The sequence below is a fragment of the Gracilinanus agilis genome, chromosome 5 (assembly GCF_016433145.1).
Source record: "Gracilinanus agilis isolate LMUSP501 chromosome 5, AgileGrace, whole genome shotgun sequence".
Taxonomy (NCBI): domain Eukaryota; kingdom Metazoa; phylum Chordata; class Mammalia; order Didelphimorphia; family Didelphidae; genus Gracilinanus; species Gracilinanus agilis.
The window spans coordinates 197083432-197102609 of NC_058134.1; the positions used below are offsets into that span (position 1 = coordinate 197083432).

The 19178-nt window shown below is 42.6% G+C and overlaps 1 protein-coding gene across 1 annotated transcript in view; it reads right to left on the reverse strand.

Moving 5' to 3' along the window:
* Positions 1-8979: 8979 nt before the first annotated feature.
* The window catches only part of ZNF384 (zinc finger protein 384), a 23340-nt gene continuing 13141 nt past the window's right edge, over positions 8980-19178 (reverse strand). The window contains exons 5-11 of the mRNA XM_044679501.1: positions 19015-19176; positions 18042-18128; positions 14503-14727; positions 13483-13665; positions 11875-11953; positions 11427-11585; positions 8980-10544 (exon numbers count right to left, since the gene is read on the reverse strand). Coding sequence (XP_044535436.1) covers positions 10116-10544; positions 11427-11585; positions 11875-11953; positions 13483-13665; positions 14503-14727; positions 18042-18128; positions 19015-19176 — 1324 coding nt within the window. The 3' untranslated portion in view covers positions 8980-10115. The remainder of the gene's footprint in view (positions 10545-11426; positions 11586-11874; positions 11954-13482; positions 13666-14502; positions 14728-18041; positions 18129-19014; positions 19177-19178) is intronic.

Below are 19178 nucleotides of genomic sequence, written 5' to 3' on the forward strand. Positions count from 1 at the left end.
ACAAAGCAACTTCCGGTCCGTTCCCGGAAGTGATCGAAGATCTTCCAGGGCTCGAGCTTATCCCAGAGACAAGGCCTCTTCCGCCCTTAAAAGGGGGGGGTTTGGGAAATTCCGCTCTTAAAAGGGGAGGGGAATTCCGCCCTTAGTGAGTTTCCAGCCTGGACACTTCCGCCCATTATCTTCACCTTCCTTTCGGAGCCGATAACTCCCGGTTGCACTCAGGAAGGAGGCATGAGTTTAGGTTCCGCCCTCACCTGTTTGGGCCCCTTCGTTTGGAACTGGAGGAAGAGGAATGACGTCACCCACACTCGCCATTTTGAATTAAACTCCCTGGTTCCTCGTACCCTTCCGGAAGGAATAGACTTTCAGAAATCCAAAAATGTCCACTTTTATCGTAGTTGCTTTAAAAAAAAACAATTCACACCCAATTTCTTAGTGTGTGTGTGTGTGTGTGTGTGTGTGTGTGTGTGTGTGTGATTGCTTCTTTTTTTAATTTCTTGCAGTAATCTATCCGTTGGGTGGACTAGGGGAACCACCAGAGGAAGTGGGGAGAGGGCAACATTAACCCTGCTATAATGAGAAGGGGAGATTGCCTAAATAGCTTACTCGTGTCAACGCCCTGGCCGCAAAAGCAGTCGGTCAGTCAGTCAGTCAGGTAGTGAGTGTACCGGACAGAGTCCAGGACGAATTCAAATCCTGTCTTGTGTGTCCCTGGGCAAGTCACCAAACCTCTCAGCCTCAACTTCCCCATCTGAATAACAAGGACAGTAATAGTACCTACTTCACAGGATTGTGAGGATCAAATGAAATAATTTATGCAAAGCGTTCTTCGAATGTACTATAAACAAAGTATTGTACAGATGTAAATTATTATTACAATTAAATGATTACTCTCCCCTCTTATATAGGGAGCCTCCTTTCTGCCCAGCTTTTATCCCTGAAGGATCTAAGTAAGACATACTCAAATGTGTGAGGCTAACTTGTTTTGCTGGTTGCAGTGCAATTCTATAAGAAAGTCCACTTAAGCAGGCTAAATAGTACTCTATTATACACTATTCACCAATCACCCAGTCTGCCTTTGGGTCTCAGGAGCAATTGTAAGGGTGTGAATGGAGAACTCCTGATCCATTGCCAGCTGTTAGGGCAGGAAAGAAACTCAAATACTTTTCCGATGACAAGTCAGTCAGCAACATTACCTTGATGGTATTTTTAATTAGCACAGTCATTCCAACAAAAATCAGTAATAACCCCACTTCCCAATTTAAATAAAAATTATCACTGACATCACAGACTGAGACAGCATAGAATTCTAAGAAGGACTACACACCCTTTTGGCTGATGCAGGGATAGTATTCCAAATTCTTAGTATTCATGAGTAACTTTCTTGGGCCAGAAAAGAATATCAAAAGATCCATTTCTACTGCTGGTGCTAAGCTAAGGCATTACTTTGACCTAGCCAATCAATATATAGAGCTTGTATATCTCAAATATCTTCTAATATAAAGAACCAGAAAGCTGCGAAAAATTCCAATGACAGAGAAGTTGCTTATACACCTGGTTTCAAACTAAAGGGGGCACTGTTTGACTAATTATCCACATCTTACCAAGAAGTGGGCCTTGTTAGTGTTTTCTCATAGGGAGAGATGCCAGCAAAAAACAACAACAACAACAACAACAACAACAAAAAAAAAAACTCTTATCACCAGCTACCAAAGAGCATTTTGTATTTAGAAATCTGGTCCTTATAGTGTTTTATGAACATACAGTAGTCACCTTGCCAGAGTCCTTATATTGTATCCAGTAAACAGGTGTGCACCTCACCACTTTATACCAAGTCAACTGTCCCTACCATTCCTTTACCCTGATCTTAGTTCAGTTCTCCATTGCCTCTTGCCTAAAATCTTTTGAAATAGCCTTTAGGACTGTCTTCCTGCTTCATTTTGGCTTCTTTTTCCCCCCTCCACTGAAAATCCTGCCCCACTTTGCTGCTTATTTTATACTTCCAATATATAGATCTAATATCACTTTTCGACTTAAAAACAAAAACCCCTTGAAAAACTTCACTGGAAAGAATTCTGGATTTGGGGGCCAAAGGGCTAGAGATCAATTCCATCTCTATCAACTCCCTGTATGATCTTGAATAAGTCATATTGGGATGTTGGGTGCCTCATCTCTTCAATAAGGGAGTTAGGCTAGGTGGCTTTCAAAGTCCCTTTCAAATCTAAATCTATAATCCCACTACAGAGTAAACTCAGTCTGATATTCAAAGACCTCTGTAAATCTAGTAAAAATAATACATTTACAGACACTTTTTAAGATTTACAGAGCACTTTTCTCATAACCTTGTCAGGTAGGAAATGTACTATTCTTCCCATTTTATAGAGGGGGAAAAAAGCTATTCAAAGTTGTGAATTGACTTGTTTAAGGTCACACAACAATGTCAGACAAGACTTGCACCCCTATCACTCCTCTATTCAACCACCTCCAGTGGTTCCCTGACACTTCTGGACTCAAAATATAAGTTCTTCTGTTTGGCCTTAAAAGTTCTTCACAAACTAGCTCCAATCTACCTTTCCAACTTTATATATTATTCCCCTTTCCATTAATTATGGTTTGGGTAAACTGGCTTTCTTGTTGTTCTTTGCACAAGACATTCTATCTGCCATTTTTGTACATTTACACTGACTTTCTAGAACATCTAGAATTTGTATTCCCCTCATCTCTGCTTCACAGAATCCCTTGTCTCTTTCAAAACTCTGCTCAAATCCCACCTTCTACATAAAACCTTTCTTTGATGCCTCCCACCATTAGTGCCCTCCTTTCTTCCATAAAATTACATTGTGTTTATATTATACATATCGTATATATTTATTTATATATAAAATTGTTATCTTTCCTGATACAATGTAAACTCCTTGAGGGCAAAAATGATTTTTTTTTCTTTGTATCTCTAGTGCCTATCATCTAGTTCCTATCTTAATCTGAGGTGTACACATCTCCAAAAGCATTCATGGATAGATTTTAGGAATTATCTGAATTTAGATGGGCAAAAAAACACATGTTGATTTCGATATAATTGGCTTTCTTTGTAATCCTATATTTTTTATGTTAGTCACTTTATTCTGAGTTGTCCGTGACATAGAAAAAGGTTTAGAATGCCTACTTGATTCTCAATTCTTTTGTTTTAAATCACTCTTTCTATTGAGCCATATTGCTTTACCAACCACTACACCTCACCCTACTGTTCCCTGTCCCCCTAACACCCTCTATATCCCAATTGTGTCTTAGTCCATGTTTCTTTAACCTATAATGTTCTTGTATGCCCAGATAAGAGCACTGGAAATAACAATATAAGATTAACAAGCATTGTATGCCTGTGATAAATAAGGAGAAATAAGATTACAGCTAGTTTTATTCTTGATTAAAATCACCTGGTTCCAGTAACATCCTCAGGTATCTATACTCTCAGAACTTATGGATGTGATTGCTGAGCCACCATTCATAATATTTGAAAGATTATGGAAAATGGGAGAACTGCTGGCATGGAGAAGGGCAAATTTTCTCACTTTCACAAAAAGAGAAGATCTTTTTACACACTAAGTGAGTGATCTTTACTTAAATTCCTGAAGAAATTCTAGAAGAAATTGTGAAAGAGAGGGTCAGTGAACATCAGAAAAGGGGAAGGGCCAGCATGGTTTCAGTAAGACCAGGTCATACCAGATTGAACTTTTAAAAACTTTTTGAGTTACTAAACTGGTAGATCAGAGGAATGCTATAGATATGGTTTTACTTTGATTTTAGAGATATGAGAAAATCTGCCATGTTCTTCTTATAGAGAAGATGATGGTTTGGAAATGGTTGAATGGCTACCCTCAAAGGGTAGTTGCTAAAGATCCACTTTCAAATAGGCAGGTATCTAATGGAGTGTCACAGGAATCTATGGGTGGGCCTATACTACTTAACAATTTTATCATTAACTTGGACAAAGGCATAGGTGGCATGCATTATTTGTGAATGGTCCAGAGCTTGGTGGTGTGTGCTCAATGGATGATAGCATCAGGATTCCAAAAGATCTTGATGGGCCTAGAACATGGGCTGAACCTAAGATGATACTCAGCAGGGAAAAATGTAAAGTCCTATATCTGGTTTCAAAAGGCCAACCTTACAAGTACCATAAAGGGAAGGCAGTTTGTCTCAAAAAGATCTGGGGGTTTTAATGAATTGTAAACTCAATATGTCAGCCATGTGATTTGGCAGAGAAAAAAGGGATGGTGATAGGTTCTCCATTCTTGGAGCTCTTTAAACATTGGTTGGATGCATTTTCAGGTATATTTTAATAACTCATCCCTGGATCCAGACTACCCACCTCTGACCTCTTTGAGCCGGGTCAGTGAGCCCTGTCATCAGTTTCAGATCTTACTTACCTCCTAGTATCTGTCTTCATATCAGGGATCTTCTCCAACATTCTGAAAACTTTCCAAACTAGACTTACCTCAAACTGCCAGGTCCTCCTTTCTGTCTGGATTTCCCAGAGGCCATACCATTCCCCATCCCCACAGCTGTGAAGTAGGCCGCTGAACTTTATAGGACACAACATCACCACTTCACGTGAGGTTGGACCTTGAACAACAATCTAATTACCTGCCCTTCTCAACAGATCTCTCCCCAGCCACAAATATTCTACCTGGACTCATTCCTCAATTGTTAGCATACTCTCATTCTCTTATGTTCCCCCTATTAGTGAGTTTGATATTTGGTGGCCATTGAACAAACCCTGTTCTTTATCTTCCATTGTCTACTTGCTTACCCCTCCTTGCCAATAACCTGACCTAACCATCTATGTTTCATTCCAGATCTATTTCTTTCACTGTGTTCCTGATCCATGATTAACAAATTCAGTTTTCATCTCAAATCTCATTTCATCTTGAAACTCTCACTGAGACCTGGCTCTGTGCTGATGGGTAACCATTTCCCTCATCAGCCTTTTCATTACTGGCAGTAATTTCACTCATATCCATGGACTCACTGCTTGTGGTGGCTGAGTTGGCATACTTTTTGCTCATTACCATTTCTAGACTTCCTCTCTACTATGATCACACAATAAAACCTTTCCTTCATTTAGGTGCTTTCAATTTCGATTGTAAACTCCCTGAGGGCAAAAAACTGTCTTTTGCCTCCTCAGCTACAGCTAACCCTTATGTAGCACTTAACTATGTGTCAGACATGGTGCTAAATGCTTTATAATAATTTATCTCATATGACCCTCACAATCCTAACATCTATATTTTACAGATGAGGAAACTGAAGCAAACAGAAGTTTCATCTTACCTAGGATTACCCAGTGTTTGAGGCTGGATTTGAATTCAAGTCTCCCTGATTCCAGACCCAGCACTCTATCCACTGCATCACCTAATTGCCTACCTACACGTAGACTGACATAACCTTGATCTTGCCACGAATCTACAAGAGTTCTACCTTCCATATTCATGAACTCCAAAATTCCTTTACTTGATCATAACTTATCTTCCTATCTCTCTTTGTCTTAAAACCAAGTCTGCCCATCAGTCCTTCTACCCATCATTTCTTTTCCTAGCTATCACATTACAAACTGACTACCCCCTTTTTTCCTATGCCTTATTTCCTTGGTGAGTCAATTTAACTGTCCTCTACACTTAAATTTATGTTACATTATCTTAACGGAGCTCTCACTGTAGCAATCTGTTTACAACTCCCCAATTGGTTCGTTATTTCAATTACCTGTTCCAATTCTTTTCTTCCCTCCTCAAACCTTCCATGACACTGTAGTCCTACCCTCTCGACTGGGGACATTTATTCACATTTCAACAAAAGTAAAATGAGGTCATTTGCTGAGAGCTCCCTCTTTTCCTCTCATCACTCAAGATGTCTCCTGCCTTCTGTCTTCTCCCTCATCCATCTCAGATGACATGACCTTTCTTCTTGTCAAGTTAATTCCCTCTACATTTCCTCTTGATCTCTCCCATTCCATCTTCTCCAAAAGAACAGCCACCTCTATCTTCTCTATTCCCTCACTAATCTTTTGGGTGCTGCAGAGGATCCAAAGGGTTCAGAGTCAGGGAGACTCAAGTTCAAATCCAGCTTCAGACTCTTACTATGTGACTCTGGGCAAGTCATCTAACCTGTTTGCCTCAATTTCCTTAATTGTGAAATGAGGATAACATTACTTATCTCACAGGTTGTTGTGAGGATCAAATGAGATATTTGTAAAAGCACATCACAGTGACTGATACATAGTAGGCATACAATTGCTTTTCTTTGCCTTTCCTTTCCCGATTTCGACTTAATGTTTCCACTTCCTCTCCTCCCACTCAATTCTAACTCCAATTCTGAAACCTAGCTTCTGACCCAATCATTCAACCTAAACTACTCTTCTCCAAATTTACCATCTACCTCTTAATTGCCAAAGTTAAAGATTTTCTCTATCTTGATCCTCCTTGATTTCTCTGCAGCTGGGACATTGTCTCCCCTCTAGATTTTTGTGACATTGTTCACTCCCCGAACCTCCCCCCAACCCCATTGCTCCCTTTAAAATCTCCTTTACCAGGTCTTCATCCACGTTATTCTTCACAGCTGTGTACTAGGCCTTCTCTTCTAGTTCTATGCTATCTGCTTGATGATTTCATCAGTTCCCATGGGTTCAAGTATCATCTCTATGTAGATGATTCCCAGATCTATATAACTAGCCCTCAGTTCTCAAGTCCCAGCCTTATATCACCAGCTGTCACTTGGACATTTCAAATTCAACATGTCCAAAATAGAATTCATTATATTCTACCCTCATCCCCAACTTTCCCCTTTTAGTTTCCTACTCTCAGTAAGATCTTCTCAGCACTCTAGGTTCTGTTTACCTTACTTATCCAATCTGTTGCTCTCTCATCTTTCTACACATCCCTTCTTGTTTTTAACTCCTTACCTTTTTTCTTAGAATCAGTATCACGTATTGGTTCTAGGGCAGGAGTGATAAGTTCTGGGCAATAGTTAAGTGACTTATCCAGGGTCACACAGCTAGGACATGTCTTTGGTGCATTTGAACCCGGGACCTTGCCTCTAGGCTGGGCTCAATCCACTGAACCACATAGCTGCTCCCCACTCCTTCTTTCCGATCATACAACTGCCACCCCTACCTCACCTGGATTATTAACAATGTTCTAATTGGACCCTCCAATCCAATCTGCACTTTATTCGGCCATGATTTTCCTGAAGTACAGGCCTTATGTGAACTCCCACCATTCCTCCAATACCTGTTACCTATAGGATCTTGTTCGACTTTTAAAGATCCTCCCAAAACGGTTCCCTCCTACCTTTCTAGTATTTACTCCCTTCCATCCAGTAACACTAGTCTTACTGTTCCTAGAGCATGAACTCTGCCTTCTCATTATCTCCCCTGCCTGAAGTACTCTCATTCTCATCATTACCTTATTCTTTCAAGACTCCTGACCCCTTGCTACTGCTAGTGCTATCCCTCTTACTTTCATTTTACACTGTATGGAGAATTTGTTATGCACAATTTTTTAACGTGTTTTTTCACCTCTTAGAATACGAACTCCTTGAGACAAGGATGGTGTTTTTGCCTTTGTATCCCCCCACCTCCCACCCCGAACTTGGCACATAAGAATTTAATAAATGCTTGTTGACTCTTTTTAGGTTGGATTAGATAGCCACTGAGGTGCTTTCCAACTCTTAAATCCTATGATTCTTTATGATGGTGGATAAATAACTACTTGGACTTCTGCATTGAGTAGACTTGGATCCAAATCCTACTTCTAACACACAGTAGTAGCAGTCACAATCTCTAAGCATATTTTATCTGTCAAATGGAGAACTTGTAGTACCTACTTCAGAGGGTTATGTATGAGACTGAAAGCTCAAAGTAGGTAAAGAACTTTGCACTTTTAAGTTCTATACACTGGTTATTAGCATCTTCATTGAAATCCTATCTATCCTTAAAATCTGCCTCAAATGCCACCTTTCCCTCTATGAACTCTTCTGACCCAAACTGAAACTTGGGGATAGAGACCTGAAATGATATAACATAGACCAGCACTTTCTTTCCAACTTATTAAGTCCTCAGAATTTGCCTAGTGCATCGGGAAGCTGTGACTCATTTATGGTCATACAGCTAGTATGTCAGGGCAGGATTTGACCTTAGGCCTTCTTGACTCAAAAGTCAGCTCTTGATCCTCTCCACAATGCTGTCTCTAATCTTCCTATCTGAAATTGATTTTTTCAGAATCTCAGAGCACTTTGTACCTTAAACATCTTTTGATTTTATATGTTACTTACGTACATGGTTTTTTCCTCACCTATTAGATCACAAACTTCCAGCTAGGGAGTTTTCTTAAGCTTATAATCATCACCCAGAGCAGTGCAACTTAAATGCTGAACTAAATTCCCTTTTAACTTTTGATACATCCCAATAGGCATATACATGCCCAAGTGCTAGGTCTGAATCGCCACATACTGTGCTTCTGGGTGGTGGAACAACAGCCTGTGTATGCTTCTGGTGACCAAATTTCACTTCATCTCTTAACTAAGGAATAGGAAGACCTTTCCATGCACACAGTGAAACCCTGTTCTCAGTAACTATTACTTTTTTTCAGACCTTTATACAACATTACTAGTGCATCAGCAAAACGGGGCCTTATTCTGAAATTTATACTTCCTAAAGTCCATCCCTTCAAACTACTTGAGTTTTTTCCCCCATACTTGTTCACACCAGCACCTCCACTGCCTCTGATCCTTTGACATGAATTTATTTCTATACAATATTCTAAAAACACCCTTTGTTTTGTACACGTTTTTCTTCCCCCCTCCCCCATGTTTAAATTGCTTTATAACAACTGGTTTCCTGATTTGTGGCATCTTCTCTTCTCTGAAATTTGCCATGATTTTTTAAAAAGACAAAATGAAATAAAAATACCATGGTCAGAGATGAAAAAGGGAAAAGAAAAAATAGACAACAAAAAAATACATGAGAAAAAATAATGAAAAAAAATTGAAAATGAAAATTCTCAGAGATAATGCATTTATAAACAACAAAGAAACGGTTACAAAGATGGCCGTGGTAAGTGGGTGTATATATATATATATTTATATATATATATTTATATATAAATCCATGTCCCATTCAAATGGCCCCAACACCTCAGGGATCTAACTCCAGTCCAAACTCTTCCCTTTTCTATAGCCCCTTTTGCTTTGGGTTTCATTAAGAACACAAATGTCCTGAAACTCCTTGGGGCTACCTGGCTCCCAGGGCCTAAAGATGGGGAAAGCCTCTGAGAGCAAGGCTTTGGCCAAAAGGGGAAAGGATTGGTTGGGGGACCAAAGAGTGACTGAAGAAGGGAAAGGAGAGGGACCAATACTCCAAGGAAAACTTTTCCCTCCTTTTTTTTTTTTTTTCTTAAACCATATGGGGAATCTTTGGCCCCTTGGGGACCACAGCCTCCGTCCCTTAGTAATCCAGAGATTCATTCCAGGAGGTCTTAACTCCAGCCCCCTCCCCACCAATAAAAAATCTCTCTCCTACTGCCTCAGGCAGAGCAGGGGCAAAAGCCAAATGAACTTGTCCATCTGTAGGTGAAAACAGAGCAACAAAGGCCTGGGTCTGGGGTTCCCTCCTCTCCAATAGCTTGGAGGGGTCAACCTCTTGGTCTTTCCCCCTTTTGCTGGAAATTAACCCAATTTCTGAAGTGAGGGTATGGGGAAAGGAAGATCTCAGGTTTGGCATATTTCAAGGTTGCCACCAGAAAGCCTCTTCCTTAAATACTCACCACCCCCTTCCCCACTACAACTTTCATAGCCCTTTCACCATATGATTGTAGGGAATACAGTTGGGCCCCACTTGGCAACTCAGAGTTCCTTTTCAGACCCAAAGAGTTGTTGCTCTTTGAGCAAAGAGCTGGGAGTAGGGTGGTGTCCTTTGTAGGAAGCTGAAGCCAAAGGTCCAAGAAAGTGGAGCCAAATCCTGCCACTTGCCAGTAGGGTAGGGCAGTGGTAGAGGGGGTGCAGATTGGGGGGGGGGGGGGACAGAGATGGGGCCTCTTCTCTTCCCTCAGTCGGCTGGAATCAAGTCTCTAGGAGCTGGCCAGGTGCTCCACCTGGATGGTGCTGGTGGTAACTGTGAGGCAAATGTCCTTATGGTGCTCAGCTGTTTTGTAGGAGGTCAGGTCAAAGGAACACTGGGGTGGAGGATTAGGATTGCTGTCCCCACCACCCCCACCTTGGGGGGCTGCCCCAGGGGGCTGGAAGTGCTGTTGCTGCTGCTGTTGCTGCTGCTGCTGTGAGGCTTGGGAAGCTTGAGCCTGAGCTTGAGCTTGAGCCTGAGCTTGAGCTTGAGCTTGAGCCTGGGCCTGAGCTTGAGCCTGGGCCTGAGCCTGAGCCTGGGCCTGGGCCTGGGCCACTGCTGCTGCGGCAGCGGCTGCTGCTGATACTGCTGATACCTGCTGCTGCTGCTGGAGATCTGGAGCATTGTGTTTTCGCATGTGTTTCATCAGGTATGTCTCCTGAGGGATTTCACACAATGATTAGAAGAAAAGAGGAAGACACAGAAAGCATACATAGCCTGGCTTCTTTTGGTTTTCAGGATAAGTGCTTCATGCAGACCATTACATGGAGTTAACAACAAATTCTCTATCCATGTGCCCACTCTATCTGAATAGAAATGTGAAAAAATCTTCTTACTGGAATGAAACTTAAAAAGATACCCTGTCCACTCCCTGACTTTATAGAGTTTTGGGATTTTTGCATAAAGGTAATCCAAGAACTTTTATTAAATGCCTACTATATGTCAGGCAGCTAGGTAGCTTAATGAATAAGTGCTCGGCCTGGAGTCAGGAAGACCCAAGATCAAGTCTGGCCTCAGACATTAGTTGTATGACCTTGGGCAAGTCACTTAAACTTTGCCCAACAAAAGGATCCACCGAAGAAGGAAATAGCAAACCACTCTAGTATCTTTGCCAAGAAAACTCCTTGGACACTGTAATCCACAGGGTAACCAAGAGTCAGACAAGACGGAACTATAATTTCAGGCGATATGAAGGAAAGAGAGGCATCCTACAATTTCTTTCAAGGATCTAACAACTCTTTTAGTAGATCATCATTTAAATCTGCCATAACAGTACAGAGGTAGCTGTTGCTAAGTGGTTAGAGCACTGGGCCTGGAGTCAGAAGACCCAAGCAAATCCAGCCTGACACTTTTCCCAGCTGTGACCTTGGACAAGTCACTTAACCTGACTACCTGACAAAAAGATCCAGTGCAGAAGGAAATAGCAAACCATTCCACTTCTCTCAGAGACTATGCTATCTTAAGATACTTTCATGTAAGTAAGGTCTTTTCCCCCAGGACTAGGCTTTTTTATGGCTGCAGAAAAGAAAGGAGCACTCACCGATGTGTATGCACGGCTGCAGATTGAACAGGTATACACTTTTGCATGCTTCACTGTATGTGTGGAGAGGTGCACCTCCAATGAGGCTGCATCTGTGTATGCTCGATGACAGTTGTGGCACTTGAAGGGTTTATCTTTGTTGTGCTGTCGTCTGTGGGACTGGGTGAAAGATGACAAACTAACATCAGTATTTGCCTTTAGTGCTCTTGAGCCCACCCAAGATGCCTGCCAGGCCAGAGACTCTCTGGCTAAGCCCTTTCCCAGAGGAGGCCTTCTTGGTAAGGAGAAAGCTAGATGTAAATACCTGATCTCTAAGGTCCTATGGGAGCCCAGGTAAAATGGTTTATAATGGAGATTCCAGAATCACACTCAACTGGACTCTTACAGTTATAATGCTATTGCCTAAGGATAGGGCCTGCTCAAGTACTCTTGTTGGTGGGGCAGTTACCTGCAAGTTGGAGAGTTGAGTAAAGGCTTTTTCACAGCCTGGGTGTGCACATTTGTATGGTCGATCTCCGGTATGGATTCTGCAAGAGGAGAGAAAAGCAGAAAAGCAGGAACATTAATAATGCTACTCAAAGCTGATTCTTGGAAAATCAAGCCTTTTCCAAATCCTCCTTTCCCCTTCCTGCCAGTCATAGCTGCTTCCTGTTACTGGGGAGCTTAGATATATACTCTTTACAGGTCAGTGTTGCTATTTCTTCCCAACATTCACATAGTAAATAAAGTTCCTGTGCCCCCACAGGGCAGGTATCAATGCAATTTTTTATGCAGGTCAACCCTGACAGTAATTTCATCCAATCAATGCTCAGAAGCCATTTCTAAGACCACAGTAAGAATGGGACTTCCCATGTCCGACCTCCCTAATTCCCGCACTACAGCCAGGAATCATGCTCTAAGCCCTGAGTGATACCAAGGAAGATTGCTGCAGAACCCAGAGAGCAGGGCTGATAACAATGCACATAACAGACTCTGAGGCTCTACCTAGACAGGCAATGAAATACCAAGAAATGCCTAGCTTGAACTAACTAGGCCACTTCATTCCTATATCAGGCATGGGCTGAAGACTCTTCAATGTTTGACACCTGACACCTGACTCTACCCCTTCAGCCAAATGCTTGTCAGTTCATCCAAATGATGGCCCAATAAGCCAGTGTCATCATAGGACTTGCCATCTCTCATTATGGACACTTGAGGTTCTTTTCTCTTTCCAGAGTGAGAGGTATGAGCACCTATAAAGGTAGGAGGTTTGTATCCGTGACAAGTCTGTCAAAGGCCCATAGGATGGGTGGTTGGAGATTGGTCCCACAGTCATATTTGAGAATCCATGATTATGAGACCTTCCTGATCATCAAGCTCCATTCCTCCATTCTTCTCCATATTCATATTCAAATGGCATAGAATCATCAGGCACCCTTGTGAAGCTGACAAAGAAGCTGTTTCTCAGATGGCTGAAGATTCTCAGGCTTCTGTGACGTCCCAATATTATGTTCCAGTTGGGAACTGGGCCATGGCTTTCTTCTGGTCTTTCCCCTGGAGTCTCACTGGCTGGACTTGGCTTCACTAGATTGGTACCTTTCTATAGGAGCCATCATCTTGATCAGGATTCCTTTGCTTTGTGAGATGAAATGAGGGTCCCACAAAGTCAATGCCCTATGGGATGTTGATCTGATTTCTTCCACATCAATTTCCACTGCAAGGGAAATATCTTGCAAAGTGTATGTGTATGTGGGTATATTTTAGGGGAGGGTAGTGGGGGAGGGGAGAAGTCGTCTCTGCTCCAAGTCTGTCTCCATCTCCTATGTATCAGGGGTATGGCATCACAGCCATTGTATCTCCCTGGTACATCTCTGCCCCGCACAAACTCTCCTGGTACCCACTGGTGTTTCCAGCGCTGTTACTCAGTCCTTTCTCTCTCTGTCTCTGTTCTGCCAGTGATGCTCTCCTCCAGCCAGGTCTCTCCCCTGCCCCCTGCATGCGGGTTGTTGTGTGTGTCCAGGGCGGGGGTGGGGAGGGCATGCCAGCGGGGGGGCGGTCGCCCGCCACTCTCCCTTACCGTGTGTGCTGCTGAAGGTGGGAGAGCTGGCGGAAGGCCTTCTGGCAGTAGGAACAGGTGTAAGGCTTGGCCCCCGAGTGGATACGGAGGTGCTGGGCCAGGTAGGAGCTGTTGGCGAAGGTCTTGGAGCAGTGCGGGCACTTGTGGGGCTTGACAGTCTCCGTATGCAGCTTGGAGTGGATCCTGCCGGAGAGGAGAGGGGGAAGGGGGAAGGAGGAGGAGGAAGCAGTTCGACACCACGGGCTGAGCTCTCCACTGGGTGAAATGACGTTGCTCGACGGATGAAAGTACCCCCTCCCTCCTCCCAAAGACACTTAGACCTGTCTAGAACTAAATGAAGAGAAGACCCAGTTCTACAGAGTTGCTTAAGTTGGTGGCAGAGAATAGCAGAGAAATGGTGATGAACTGCTACTGCTTGGCTTCTGCTAACCCTGTAGCGGTGAATCAAAGCTCACGGTACAGGGAAAGAATACCGGACTTGGGAGTCAGAAGACTTGATTTTGAATCCCAATTTTGCCACTTTGTTACCTTAACAAGCAAGGAACTTAAACTCATCTGTAAAATGAGAGGCATGAACTAAATGACCTCCTTCAAGCTATAAATCTATAATCCTATCAATTCATTGGTCCTCCATAAGGTCACGCACAACACGGTTCCCAGGGACACTTTCTTCAGAGACAATCATTTGCACGCAGAACAAGCTCCTGATAATTCACAAGGCCATAAAATTAGATCTGTACCTCATCATACCTAACTAAATTTAGACATTCAGCAAAAACAGGGTCTGCTCTGCAGAAAAGCTCCATACACACACACAGACCATGACACCAATAGACTGTAATAGGATCCCAAATTTCCCACACCCCCAAAACTGCTAAGGAGAATTCCTCACAGAGAAACAAGGGAGATAGGGTTCTTGAAGAGTAAACCAGAGGAACACAGAGAATGAAGAGCTTATCTGGGAGGAAGGATGGGCCGAATGAGAGTAAAGAGATGGAAGGGAAGGGCTGCTTGCCTTACCGTGTGTGCTGCTGGAGGTGGGAGAGCTGGCGGAAGGCCTTCTGGCAGTAGGAACAGGTGTAGGGCTTGGCCCCTGAGTGGATACGGATGTGCTGGGCCAAGTAGGAGCTGTTGGCGAAGGTCTTGGAACAGTGCGGGCACTTGTGGGGCTTGGTCTCTGTGTGTGACTTGGAGTGGATTTGCATCTCCGACTTGGAATAGAAGGTCAGCGAACACATCCGACACCTGGGCCCAGCCAGGGCAACAAATTAGACACCCTCCCACCAAAACATGGATAATCCCATGCCCTCCTCCCATGCTAAATCCAGCCCTAAGTAAGACATTCAACCATACAGGAGATGACACATGTATTTCTTCTGCCCCCAACTGTTAAGAGTGTGAATTCCTTTCCTTCTTGAATTCCCCAACTGTAAACTGGGAAAAGCATCCCATGCACTCCCCAATTGCCCAGGGAGGCTGTGAAAGTTGGATTCTTAAAAAGGGATCTTCCCTCTTCTTAAAGAACTTTGTTTCAGCATCAATATTCTGCTCTAAAACATTTCCTTTTCTTTCAGCTATCAGGAGGTAATACCAGTCTCTCAGGCTAAAGCAAGAGTCAGCCCCTCCTGGATCCACTTTTACTCAACATCTAGCTGGGATCAAAGTGCTCCCTTCCCCTTTGCCATGCCACCATTCAGAATAGGATCACGTAATATGTCTTCAAGCCATATTAGTTTAGATTTGGCTGAGTCTTTGGGCAAGGGCTCTATGAAATAGAACCCAACTGTTTTACCTCAGCCATTTGAGAAAGGGCAACATGCACTAAAAAAAAGAGTAACAGAATGGAAGCCAAAAGACTTGGACAAGTTCCTTTTCTGAGCTTCAGGTTCTACTCTTTTCCTCTTTCTATAAAATGTGAGAAATGTTCACTGCCAATTCCCTCCTTTAAGTATATTATAAGAGCAATTTGTTAAGGGTTTGAGATTCTCAAATGGAAAATATCATGTCTGCTAGCTTTTATTTTAAACACAGAACCCTCTCTCCTCCTGTTACCAAAACTTTTACTTAAATTCTAGTATGTTAGCCCAATCTCCCATTGCAAATTTCTAAGACACCCGGTCATTTCGGGGGAAGAAAGAGCAGGGAGAAAGGGAAATGTACTTTTAAAGAGGAATGATAGTGAAAATACCCTTGATGAGGAATCAAGAGTCTTAGGTTCTAACCCAGAGATGTTTTAAGGCTTACTCACTTCTCTAGACCTCATTTTTCTGATGAAGAAAGTTATCTATTGCCTAGAGGTACACCGAAAAGAGACTAGGCTTTCTCAATAAAAAGTGTTAAACAACCCTAAAGATTGAATTCATTATGCCTTTTTTTTTTAATTTTTTATTTTAAACCCTTAACTTTCGGTGTATTGTCTCATAGGTGGAAGAGTGGTAAGGGTGGGCAATGAGGGTCAAGTGACTTGCCCAGGGTCACACAGCTGGGAAGTGTCTGAGGCCGGATTTGAACCTAGGACCTCCCATCTCTAGGTCTGGCTCTCAATCCACTGAGCTACCCAGCTGCCCCCAGTCTTTTGTTGTTTTTGAGGCATATGGGTTAAGTGACTTGCCCAGGGTCACTCAACTAGTGACTGAATCTGGACTTGAACTCAGGTCTTCCAGACTCCAAGCCCAGCACTCTATCTACTATGCCACCTAGCTGCTCCAAATTCATTATGTTAATGAAAGCAGTACCAGTGGTAAGACAATTCTGTTATTTATTTCACATTGTTCCAACATTCTTATTTGAAGGGTCCAACATTACCCTCTGTTGGCAAAATTTTTTCCTAAGAGGTAAAGGAATGCCTCAATTCTGAATCTATCCTGAAAACTCAAGGGTTTTTTTTTTTGGTTAGTTTTTAAAGAGTAAACACACTAACCATACCCCACAATGTTGGAGGTTATTAAAAAAGAAAAATCTATTTCACTACAATCTTCTGGTACAGAAAATGTTGCAAAGCTTAAAGTCATAGCTAAAGGTGAAGACCACTATTCTAGTAAAATAAAATCTGGGTTTTTGGATAGAAACTTAACTTCATAAAAAAGATGAGTCAGCAAATGGTTAATATACATAAATTCTCAGGAATGCAAATACCTTACTCATATACCATGTGTCCTCTAAGGCAGAGCTGTCAAACTCGTAGCCCTCAAAATTCCTCAGTGTGGCCAGAACCAGATTAAAATGTAATTGGGATATGTTTAACAAAATAAAAATACAATATAGATAATGTTAATTTGTGGTTTTCCACTGTTTCTATTTGAGTTTGACACTACTGCTCTAAGGAACTCAAGGTACTTTCCCTTTCCCTCCCGTTTTACAGATGAGCAAACCAAAGTCTTAATATATAATAGGTTATTACCCAGGGTCACAGAGCAAGCAAAATTAGGGCTAGGTCCTTAGTTCTGCCAATCTCCATGAGAATTTCTTCTCATACAACAAGTTTGTTGCCATTTACCCAGGTCCCCTTTGCTATAAGGAGGACTCAAATAGTTCATAATTCTATAGTTTCTGAAGGAACTCCTTTTTATTACCTAGAAGAGGTGTAATTCTGTTCACTCTTTCCCACTGGCTCCATAAAAATATCAGTGCTCCTGAATTAAGAGGTGCAGAGTAATGAAGCCTGACCTTTCCCTATCATGAGTTTCTGATGTTAGAGTGAATGCCATGGCAGATTAGGGAGAACATAAGCAGAGGTGTGCAGAGGCAGAGCACCTAGAACTATCTGAAGAAGTGAAAGTTGGAATGGTAGAAAGGACCTTAAAGATGGTCCAAACTTCTTCATTTTACAGATGGGGAAACTTGGGTCCAGAACAGGTCAAGTGACCTAAAGTTACACAGCTAGTTAGGACAGAGCTGAAACTAGGGTGTTTGACATTCCAGGAAGGTACCACCACCATGCTAACATGAGCGTTTGATACTGATGAATCTCCATGTCAAAATAATTAACCTCATGGGACTTAAATCTAGAAGGTGATACCTTGTTTTAATTAACTCAATGTGTATCCAGATTTACACAAATCAATTAGAGGGCTTATTCCTTTATACAAAAGGATTCATGTTGATTCCTTTTAGAAATAAGCCCGAGTACATTAAAATGATATAATGTACAAAAAAATTAAGTCACAACCTTTCAAGAATAATTTGTGTGCAAAGTGAGGTACACTGGTAATATTAAGGCTATACTGAACTTTCAAAAAAATTTTGGCTGGAGAACTATGGTATGTACCCTTTTTTTTAGGTGGCAACACTTCCTAGTCAGTCTCCAGTAATACCTTCCTAGGAAAGGAACAAAGTACTCAGGAAGAATGACCACTCTCCATGGTGAAGGTGTATATTGTCAATAAATAAATGGTATAAATCACTATTTCTCAATCCTTTCTTCTGAGCTCAAATCATTCATTTTTAAAAATATTACCTATGTAAATACTCCTAATACCACTAGAAGGGAGACATAAAACAGAATTCTCTCCATTTTACAAATGAGGAAACTGAGGCCCAGAGAGGGGAAAAGGACTTGCCCAGGGTCACACAGCAAGTTGGTGGTGGAGCCTGAATCCATGAGCCCAGGGCTCTGTCCATTTCCTGTGCCGCAGTTTCCCTGGCTCCTAAAATGGGAACAACATTGCCCATCTGGGTATATTAAGGAGAGAAACCAGTCTCCCATTCAAACATGTCTGCTTCTGCCCAAGACTATGCTCTGAGGTTATCCCCACTTTATATGTGAGGTCAAAGTTCCCCCAAACCACCTGGGACTTTTCCAGTAGGTAAGGACTATTTTTGTTCTCTCTCTGTATAGCATGTCACATGCAAACAAGTACTGATAAATAACTTTTTGATGACAGACAACTTTGGAAAAGACAAGATCATAAAGTCTGATATGGTCTGTGTTAATTAGACCCCGAGCAAACATCTACAATGACTATAAATGGCTTTTTAAAAGGTAGGGAGGGGAAAAGGGGAGAAGGAGCTATTATTTTTTTTGTGTGTGTGTAGGCCCCTACCATCATCCCAACTATGTTGGGGCAAGAAGGTACAGGGATCAAACAGGCATTATTGCCACAGGGAGGCACCGAGGCTGGGTCAATAATTGTCAGAAAGATATCCTGGAAAAGCAGGGATGGAAAATTTATGCCTCAAAATACATCTGGGGACAGGGAGGGGATCCCAAGTTGGGACTCAAGACCTCTGGAAGAATGAGGTAAACTCCAAAAATACTTGCAGAATTTCTCCTATTTCACTCTAGGACCCCAAACTAAGATGCTCCAATTTGGGGCAACAGAAAGGAGAGATAAAGTGGGGACAAAGTATGAGGAAGTCATGTCACCTCCCCCCTGCCCCCACCCACCCTCCTACTCCCAAACAGCCCTGACATGCAACTGGGTCTGACATGAAAGAGTCACCCAACAGAGTCCTGGTTTGAAGCAGGACAAAAAATGGAGTGGCTGAAATAGTGATCCTCACCCCATCCGGCCCCCTGGCTCTGCCCCCCACCTGTAGGTCTTGCCATCCTTCTGATGGTCTTCGTCATCCTCGGGGGAGAGCACATAAGGGTCATTCATCTCAGGCAGCCCTGATTCCTGCATCCGCTTCTTCTTTCGGCCCCGGGGAGGCTTGGAAGCCACACTGCCCCCACCCCCGCCCCCGCCCCCGCCCCC